The 9,910-nt window shown below is 45.6% G+C and overlaps 2 protein-coding genes across 3 annotated transcripts in view; one reads left to right on the top strand and one right to left on the bottom strand.

The window, feature by feature from the left end:
• The window catches only part of cyb561 (cytochrome b561), a 5,807-nt gene extending 3,453 nt beyond the window's left edge, over positions 1–2,354 (top strand). The window contains exons 4-5 of the mRNA XM_010795603.1: positions 391–548; positions 1,104–2,354. Of these exons, the coding sequence (XP_010793905.1) occupies positions 391–548; positions 1,104–1,296 (351 nt within the window). The 3' untranslated portion in view covers positions 1,297–2,354. The remainder of the gene's footprint in view (positions 1–390; positions 549–1,103) is intronic.
• On the bottom strand, positions 1,489–8,070 carry LOC104966364 (protein TANC2-like). 2 transcript variants are annotated; one of them, XM_010795559.1, is made up of 4 exons: positions 7,909–8,070; positions 7,717–7,817; positions 6,589–7,193; positions 1,489–6,546 (listed from the first exon to the last, which is right to left on the bottom strand). In XM_010795559.1, the coding sequence occupies exons 1-4, from the start codon at positions 7,912–7,914 to the stop codon at positions 5,117–5,119; spliced, it is 2,142 nt and encodes a 713-aa protein (XP_010793861.1). In that variant the 5' UTR covers positions 7,915–8,070; the 3' UTR covers positions 1,489–5,116. The 2 variants fall into 2 exon arrangements, with proteins under 2 accessions (XP_010793861.1, XP_010793855.1); XM_010795553.1 differs by having other exon boundaries at positions 1,489–7,193.
• Positions 8,071–9,910: the final 1,840 nt, after the last annotated feature.

Here is a 9,910-nt window from a genome sequence, read left to right as displayed (position 1 = left end):
ATACACTTCTAAATTTTAGTGCACTCGAGCCGGTTTCTGAAACTTACCTACCCCACCTTTAACCATCAACTCGTTGTTCATTAGCATGCATCCTAGCAGTTTATTGGCTCTCTATTAGTCATTATTAAACACTTATTAATGCCTTATTCTACAAGTAATAAGCCATTAGTTGAGAGTTTCTCCTCGATAACCCTCTAATTAGTGTTGATTTGTTGCAAGTCAGGAAGTTGTTGTTCACGGGTTTGGGTCTTAATATGCTCACTAAAGGCCTAATAAGGCAGCAGTCGCACTACACCAAGTCAAATTCCTCGTGCGTGTCAATAAACCTGATTCTGAAGTAACACACTCAGAGGTAGTAATGCTAACCTTTGCTCCTCTCATTTCTCCCAGTGGGTGATGGGTTTGATGTTCTTCCTGTTCCCTGTCGCCTCGTCGTGGTTGCGGGCCTCCTACCTGCCGGTCCATGTGTTCTGCGGTCTGGTTCTGGTGGTGATGTCCATCGGCACCAGCCTGCTGGGCATCACGGAGAAACTGCTCTTCAGCATCATGTAGGTCTGATTCATGACAAACAGTGGAAACACAGTTCCTCCTCAGTGACGTGATGCCATGAGGCCCAACATGACTTTCCTCCCATCGACTCGATGATAAGTCAACGGGAAGATCCAGGAAAGATTAAGGGAAGATCAAGGGATAATCTAAGGAAGGATTGAGGGAGGATAAAGGGAAGATCTAGGTAATGTCCAAGGAAGATCCAGAGAAGATCCAGGGATAATCTGTAAAAGATTCCTGGAAGATCTCGGAAATATCCGGGGAGGATCCAGGAAAGACACGGGGAAGATTTAGGGATGATCTAGAGAAGATTTAGGGATGATCTAGAGAAGATTTAGGGATGATCTCGGACAAATATCCAGGGAAGACCCAGTTATTTTACTTTTTAGGAGTCAGGCCATTTTGGCTTCATGCACCACAGAGCAACTTTAACCCGAATGTAAAAGCCACCGTTCGGACGCTGTACCCAGTTCTCTTTCCACATCCATGCATCACACTGGAGTTGAATGTAATGTCCTAACTCTGTCTCTCTCTTCCTTTGTCTCTGGACTCAGGCCGAGTTACTCCACGTTCCCTGCTGAGGGGGTTCTGGCCAACGTCCTGGGTCTGGTGCTGGTGTTATTCGGAGTGGTTCTGTGCTACTTGATCACCAGGGAAGAGTACAGACGTCCACCGAACCCGGAGGAAGAGTCTCTGTCCGTCCACTTCAAGACCCTGACTGAGGGGGGTACTCCCGACTCGCCTTGACCTAAAAGTGATGGTCTGACACCCCCTCCTTCCAGCCAAGCTATACGACCTTCAGTTGCTGAATTAAAAACCCTGTAGTGAACAAGGAATCAACAAACTTAGTCTCAAGTCAAACTAATCGTCTGTTCAGAAACTCTTACACCACTCGGGCAGAGCAATCCAAGTCTCTTTAATCCAGACGTATTCTTACTACTTCCCAACACGTGAATGTACCTTAAAACCTGACAATTGAAACACTAAACAGTCTCATGCTTACCAGGCGCGCTCATTATCAGTAGTGAGAGTTTGTCATTAGTCAAAATGAAGCAGTGAGCATTCAGGCCGTCAGGTGTGCTGAATTCAGTCCTCTGGCAGGTTCAGTGTGCTGGAAACGTCCGTAAATCATCAATATTGAATATTTGTCTGCCATTAAGAGAACAGATATTTTATTTATATATTGAACATCCTTGGCACCAACATTTATTTCCCGTTGAATCAAAGTGTCTACATATAAGTATCGTACTCAGATCGGTATCTGTGAGAAATTAAAAGTCAGATTTATGCCAACGATTACTCTCACATTTGGAACTACTCTCTTCTGCCATCCTTTATTTCACTGTTTGGATAAATCACTGAACTTATTGAATCGATCATCCGAGTTGAATCAGAGTTTAAGGATAATGCTCTCAGTAATCACGCTACTTTATTTGTACTTTTATTGGATGTCCTGCAAGATCTTTATCTGCCCAGTCGGTCCAGTTCGTCCACATGACCGGAGAATATTATCTGCCTGTATTTAAATGTACTGTCCTGTTAACGATGTCCGTCCAGTGTGAGTTTGGTTACTTGATGCCTTATTAACAGAGTATGTTAAATGAATGTTGTTGAATGTGTGTAACTAATATATATATTTAACATGTATATGTCGTGTTTTGACTTCAGGTCTCCGCACCAGTGCCTAATTAAAAGCTGCCTCTGAAAAGGATTGTTTTATGTTGTCTTATGTACTCGTGCCAACTTTGCTATGGAAGTCTTTATCTCATCGGGACAACGTGGAATAAATACAGATGTGTTCAACGGCTGAGTTGTTTTGGTCCAATTCATTTTAACTGACTTCTTCTGATGTAACACGACATGATAAAGCTTCATCATTCATTTTTTAGACACCGGGGGGTTTCATCAGAAATGTACGGTGGCCCACATGTGCAATGTTCTCCAACAGCCCAAAATAAAAATACACTTTTAAGTATTCAGTCTTGGTCAAAATACTTCTTCCACTGTTGTACAGAAGGGGGAAAGATAGATTTACACAACGTCTTTCATTCAGTTTTATTCCTCTTTGTAACGTTCACAAGTGCTGACACACTCATGTTGTTTTACATTTTTTAATAATAACGTCCTTTTGGTTTTCCTGTGTTTTTAAATATGAAAGTATCTGACACACGGTAACTCTGTATGACCTGTGGCGTTACACATCCTACATGAACAGCACAACACTTTGCTTTATTGACAGCTGTCGTCCCACACTGACTGGCTTCCTTCACCTAATCACATACAACTTTAAACTAGTCTTAAACCGATTCACTTGTAATGTGCTTCATGTGTTTCATTGACCGGAATCAGACCCAACAGAGCGACTATGAAAACGGCTCGAGCATTTTAGCGTTGGCACACCTTGTCACAGATGGAAACTCCTGAGCAGTAAGAAATAACGGCAGTGACTGTCAGCGGTTCATCAGCAGCTCTCAAACCAAGCTGCTGATTCATTAGAAACATCAACAGAAATGTACATAAAACAGGCATTAATGTGCATAAAATAAAACTGCAAAACCAACTCTCTGAACTGTGAGCTATGTTAGCATCTGTGGTTATCGATCTCTCTATTCTCACATCTTCAGTTTAAGTTGATGAAATTAACCACTTGATTTCTTTAAACGATGTATCCTTGATTTCAAACAGAGGTAGGTAAAAGCATGTGTCTTATTTCTATCACACCACTGTTGCTTTTAGCCATCTGAAATCAGAACTACAACCTGAAGCGAGCTAATGAAGCTAACATTAGCTCAATTAATCAGCAGAAAACTCCATGGCCTTTATAATGATACTAACAAACAAGAAACGTGTAAAATAGATTTTAAATATGCACTTGATGGCTACATATAGAGTTAAAAACAAGGCAAACATTTGGTTTAGTTTTAACCCCCCAAAAATGCTAATAAAACGCCTTGTGGTGCAGACAGCTAGTTAGCGCTAGCATTTTACTCCAGGCTACGGGTAGGGTGGATTTAGGGGAGTATTGTGGGAGTGGGTTGGCTAACGAGATGTGCATGTATGTTGTCTGTATTCATGTTTCTTGCATTGAATGTTTCGTCGTTGGACCCCCTCGAAAACAAGGTATTTTCCCTTAAATAAAGTTGAATCAGTGGCTAACAGCTAACGGCTAGCAACCTGTGACAGAACTGTAACTGAAAGCCACACCGTTAGTTATGCATTACTTTAATCCCTAATATAATTTCAACAGGTTTAAAGTCCATCCCTCATGAAGATGTCATGAACCGCTCAGTTTGCTTAATCTAGACCGAAACAGGGTTTTTTGATCAGGCTGTAAACATGTTTATTATGGGGATGGACTCGCCCTGATCGTGAACAATCACGATAAAGATGCTAGCTACACCGTTGAAAGTCACACACTGCACAAACGTCTTTAAATGTCACGTATTGATTCTACTCCAGCTTTAGCACCACTGATGGTTGCTGAGTTACGATCGGACAATCACTGTTTTGGGGCTCAGTTTGATTCGATTTGAGCCAATCACCAGCTAGCCATGTTAGCACTATGTTTCCATGGCAGTGAATGCAAAAGGTCCTGCTGTATCAGATGGGATCCATGTGGTTTGCATAACTTAGGAATTTCAGGACTAAATAATATGAAAAAGGCCTTTGTAGCGAAAAACAAACATAAGTCTACCTGAAGCAAAAGGTCTGATAACCTTAAAGCGTGTTTCTAATAGATGTTCATTGTGGATTGATGCGAAAAGGAAAATCCAAAGGTTTTGTACAGTTTTAAGAGAAACAATATTTATACACATATAACTTAAAAAAGATAAATATCACTTATTTTAGTTTTTATATACGGTCTGCCAGTGCTTCTTCAATAACCGGGTCTTCAAGGACCGGATCAGAGCCTGGATCCAGGTTTCCAGTCATGCAGGAGCTTCAGATTTAAAATGGAAATCTTCATTAAACAGCAGACACTGGTGCTGATGGTGGTTTCCAGTCCCTCTGAATACATCTCAGTGTAGAGTTTGTGAACATGGCATCCAGAGACTTCAGAGTGAAACGACAAAGAACTTTCTTTAAGTGCTACCTGATGCCTCTTTTGTGTTTCTGAATCCTCCCAAGCTACTCTTCTCTTTTGTGCTTGGTAACGGCAGGAGCTGATGTGTAATCCCTCATGTGTCTTTGTCTCTGGCTTGTTCATTGACAGGCAACATGTTCTGGATGAAACACATTTGATGAACTTCTGTTTTCCCCTACGTCTTTTACACAATAAAGAAGTCACTACGTTTGTAAAGAAGTGCTTTAATAACTCTCTCCAGCTCTCTTTATTCACCTTCAATCCCTTTTGTGTATGAGAGCAACCATACACCAGCAAATCCTTCAAGTGTGTGTTGTTACCCTCATTTCACATTTATTGCGCCTTGCCCCTCTACATGTGGTACAATCTAGTTCATTTCCAGCTTATCCCAGACTAAATACTTCCACAGCCGATGGGAACATCAGAATATCTTGAGTGCTTGACCCTCTTCCCTTTTCTCTGACCTAATGCGTAAACCCTTCTCTAAACGTTGGACTCCACAAAAGGTCTTTTTGGTTTGACCGGAGACGTCGGGCCTGTCTTTCTGTCCCTCGGTTTCTCTGAGCCGCTGTGGATCACCGGCAGCGTCCGAGCAACTTTCACATCCCGGTACGACGGGTTCTGACTGGCCACCTTCCCCGACCCCTCGCCCTGAGGATAGTGGTCTCGCTGGTTGTCGTTGTGGGCGTTGTTGTTGCTGCGGTTGTGGAAGGCGATGGAGGATGGACCGAAGCCTCCCTGGTTGTTCTGGGTTTTGCTCGGCGACGTGACGACGGTGTCCACCGAAGACACGGCCCAGGATCTGGACGGGCTGAGGCAGGAAGCAGAACCAGATGTTGTTTGTTGCGGAAACTGCTGTTGGACCCTCGCTGTCCTGTCCACTACGCCCATAAAAGGAGTGTTCCTTGACGACCGCCCCGCCTCTCCAGGGTAAGTCCCGCCTCCCACCATGCAAACTTCAGACTGGGGGGAGGAGATCAGGAAGAGGTCATCGTGATACCCCCCGGCGGTGTTTAGATCCAAAGGGATGTCCATGTGCTGGGCGGAGGCCGAGGTCCTGAAGCCGGGGTTAGGGATGCTGCCACTGGAGAACCGGACGCTGGAGCTCTGGGAGTGAACCAGTGCCCGGGGGGGAGGAGCGGGGGAGGAGTTAGGGTGGGAGCTGAGGGGGCGTCGTACCACCCCCTGATGTTGGTACTGGTAATCATGCGACGGTGGGAGGTTTTCAGGCGGTAACTCGGTAACCTCCATGGGGTAGTACGCAGCTTTGGATTGGTTGCGACTGAACTGATGTGCCGTGACGAACCTGTTCACCCCCGCCGACCTCTCGCCTCCCCCATCCCTCCCATAGGCTCCCGAACTTAAACCAGTCTGGACCATATCGAGGGGGTAAATCCCTTCCCCGAGCTCTGCCAGTTCCTGTGGCAGCTGGCCGAACTGCGAGTAAACAGAACCTCCCAGAACCATTCCGGAGTTTGCAGAGGAAGTGGGCTGACTGGTTCTGATCACTTGGGCCTTGGTGGGCTGGAGCCACTGGTTCTGAGCAGGGTTCTGATGCTGAAAGGACCTCTGGTTGGACTGGTGGTGTCCCTGGATCTGCTCTGAGGGGTTAGGAGCCGACTGTGGATGCTGTGTCAGACCAATTCCTGAGAATGAAAGCGTACTTTCTTGCATCAGGGAGGAAGGCGGACTGAACTGGTGGGTGGGACTGGGGCGGTGCCGGTACAGGTGAGTGGGAGACAGGGATGAGGGTGATGGACCCCCAGGCCGACAGTGGGGGTCCAGGCTTTGAACCACAGTTAAAGGGTGGTTGTGACTCCCTTCTTCCTCCTCCTCTTCCTCAGATCCCCACTTCCTGTCCGGATCCTGCAGAAACTCTGAGTCTCTAGCCACGTTTTGTTGATAGACTCCATGTGATAGTGGAAGTTGGGGGTCTTGTTGTTGATAGACTCCATGTGATAGTGGAAGTTGGGGGTCTTGTTGTTGATAGACCCCATGTGACGGGTGAAGTTGTGGGTCTTGTTGTTGATAGACTCCATGGGACGGGTGAGGTTGGGGGTCTTGTTGTTGTTGATAGACCCCATGTGACGGGTGAAGTTGTGGGTCTTGTTGTTGATAGACTCCATGGGACGGGGGAAGTTGGGGGTCTTGTAGTTGATACACTCCATGGGACGGGGAGAGTTGGGGGTCTTGTTGGTGTTGATAGACCCCATGTGATGGGGGAAGTTGGGGGTCTTGTAGTTGATAGACTCCATGGGACGGGGGAAGTTGGGGGTCTTGTAGTTGATACACTCCATGGGACGGGGAGAGTTGGGGGTCTTGTTGTTGATAGACTCCATGGGACGGGGGAAGTTGGGGGTCTTGTTGTTGATAGACTCCATGGGACCGGGGAAGTTGGGGGTCTTGTTGTTGATAGACTCCATGGGACGGGTGAGGGTCTTGTTGTTGGGCCGCCTGACGACACTCCTCTTTGACCCGGGTCAGGAGGCGCTGGATCTCCCGGTTGGACGGGCAGAGGCAGCTGGCCTCGATCAGATCCTCCAGAGCGGCATGGTACAGTCTGAAGGAAGAGGAACAAAGAGAGGAGGAGATGTCAGAGTCCTGAAGGAACTGATGCAGGGTCCAAACACAAGGGGGGCTTCAGGGACCTATCGAGCTTCACTAAACTGCAGGTGCTTTTCTTTGAGCTGCAGATTTCAAATATTGATAAACCCTAAATGTTGGCGCCTTTCTCGATAGTAACGTGCCTCGCTGCAAATGATCCAGCTTATAACAGGAATACTAAACAAACCAACAACTTGACTTACAATATCAATACAAACATGATCGTATTGCAAGCTCTAGGAAAGAGTCATCTTTTCCACGGTGTACCAACGGCTGGAAAAGCGGCGACAAGTGACTGAAATTGACATTAGGAATAACTATCAAGGAATATGTGCATAGTTTAAAGACTTTAGCTGGACATCCATCAATAAGACATAAGATCATGGCATATTTAATGGGAGTACTTCAACATTTGATTAGGGTTAGTTTATCTGATCATTTATTATTTGTTTAATCAAACAACTTGTCTCTATGGTTACCTGCGTCCTCGTTTGGCTCGCGCTCGGGCGTAAAACGCTTCGTAGGATTTAGCCTTCAGCTCCAGAGCTCTGGTGGCAAACTCCTCCGCCAGCCCGAAGTCCTGCCAGCAAAGAGAAACGGATCCACGTCAGCACGATGAAATAACATTAATAAACATTAAAGTAATATTTGTAGCTCAGAGTCAGACTGACGTTCATCTTGCGGTGGCAGCGCGACAGGTTGAGCAGGACACACACTCGGAGCTGCTGGAACGTCTTCACGTCGTCACTCGGGAACTTCTGCAGAGCCGCCTGATAGGAGAGAGAGGCTTCCTGCACCGAGCCCAGCTGTAGAGAACACACACATTATTATTATTACTGTGTGTGTGTGTGTGTGTGTGTGTGTGTGTGTGTGTGTGTGTGTGTGTGTGTGTGTGTGTGTGTGTGTGTGTGTGCCTGGTTCAAATGTTGTGTGATAGTCTTTATGTCAGCTTTCAAATGTTGTGTGATAGTCTTTATGTCAGCTTTCAAATGTCCTTTAGTTATGCAGTTTTCAGTTTAAACTGTTTTTAAAAAAAAATACACTTCTTTAGAAACCGGGCTCGCAGATTTACTGTTGAGCTAAAATCCAATAAGAGTGCAGGTTATCAGTGTGCAGCAACTTCCTGCTAGTTTGACTTCATAACATATATCTTTGTATGTATTCCAAGGTCAAACAAGATGGGTTTCGCTTTTCCCCCTGAGGCAAAGTCGTCTTTTAATACGTCCAATATTTTTGAAGATAGAAACTCCGTGACTTTCTCGTTGTCCGTGACATAAATACAACTAAACCGTAAAGACAAGGCGCTTTGAAACAAGTCCGCGTAAGAGGGAAAATAAACGATCGTCAGGTTCCGAGTTATAAATCGGGCATCAAAGCGTTTCTCCTAATTCTCGCCGCTTCCTTTATTTCTACAGTATGTGGGTGAGTTAGAGTTAGAGGGAACAAAGTAGAAAAGAAAGAAATAGGAAAGGGCAGAAAAGAAAGAAAGGTGTTTCCTTCATTTCATTCTGCTGCGGTTTTTACTGCTGCACCTTGCGAGCCGATTGGTGCTCAGCGATGACGTGTTTCTCTCCGAACGCTAACGTATTAACTCGTACTTGCACCGAAATGTAGAGTCTCGCGAGAGGGGTTCGTACGCAACGACAACCGGCAAGCAAAGTCGGGGTTTCCTGCCAGCGTGACAGGAATGGCGTAGCTCGCAGCAGAAGAACAAACCTGTCACAGGACGTGGGTGGGAGGACTCGAGCTTTCTGGGATGACTCACGCTGCCTCCACTCCTACCTATCGGTCAGGGGAGACACTGATGTGCTCGACATGAAGCCATATCTAAAGGCAATGTTGAAAATAATGCACAACATTTTAATCAGCGCTTGTTTGGCGAAATGATTCACGGGATTTCATCAAAAGATGCCCGACTAGGTGGCATCAGCGACAGCGAGGGGTGTGGCACGTTGAGTTTTTTTAACGATGGAGAAAAAACGGTAGAATTGAGACAAAATTCAAGCTGATATTATTCCTGAGAGATGAAGCAGGTGTGATATTAATATTAATGACAATGCAACTTTCATTAATTCTTTATAAAGCGTGACGCTCTATTCCGGTTCAATAACACATCCCAAATACTCCGCATGTAGGTTACATCGCTTTGTATTTCTTAAAACCGTATATTCTAACTTAAGAGAAGCATTTTGTACTATTTAAGTAATAAAGGAAAATAACTACAGCTTTATACTTGAAGGTAATTAGTTATAAAGCATGTATATTAAAGTTACTGCAGCCACGTGTCAGCAATGAGCCATTTTCTCAGTTTATCCAAGCCTTAAACCTTCTACGTGTTCGCTAAGAAAGGGTTTTAATGAGGAAAAGTCAAACTAGGAATCGATGTTAATAGTTTTCTGATAGCTAGGGAGCGAGAAGGGGACAGAGGGAGAGGGAGAGGGAGAGGGAGGTAGAGGGAGCGTGGTGGGGCTCGGCCTTGTGCAGCAGGCCTTGTCTGGCCCTCGGCCCAACATTACAGCGCTAGTCCCTCTCTGCTCCCTCCAAAACCCTCTTTCTTTCACACTCACAAAAGGGCCGACCTGGAGAGAAAAGCTGCAGGTAGGAACGCAACGGAGGAGAGATTTGCTCCGTTTCCTCTGAAACCCAAAGCCCACGCCACGTTCCCCCCCCCCC

The sequence above is a fragment of the Notothenia coriiceps genome, unplaced genomic scaffold (genome assembly GCF_000735185.1).
Source record: "Notothenia coriiceps isolate Sejong01 unplaced genomic scaffold, NC01 NC01_scaffold00002200, whole genome shotgun sequence".
Taxonomy (NCBI): Eukaryota; Metazoa; Chordata; class Actinopteri; order Perciformes; family Nototheniidae; genus Notothenia; species Notothenia coriiceps.
Note: the sequence above shows the minus strand (reverse complement) of the source record. Positions and strands in the feature narration are given on the sequence as shown.

Bases quoted from the DNA above. Each gene is read 5' to 3' on its own strand.
- LOC104966364 (XM_010795553.1), bottom strand. The intron at 7,194-7,716 runs GTAACCATAGAG...CTCTTCCTTCAG, and splicing joins CGAGCCAAACGAGGACGCAG to ACTGTACCATGCCGCTCTGG.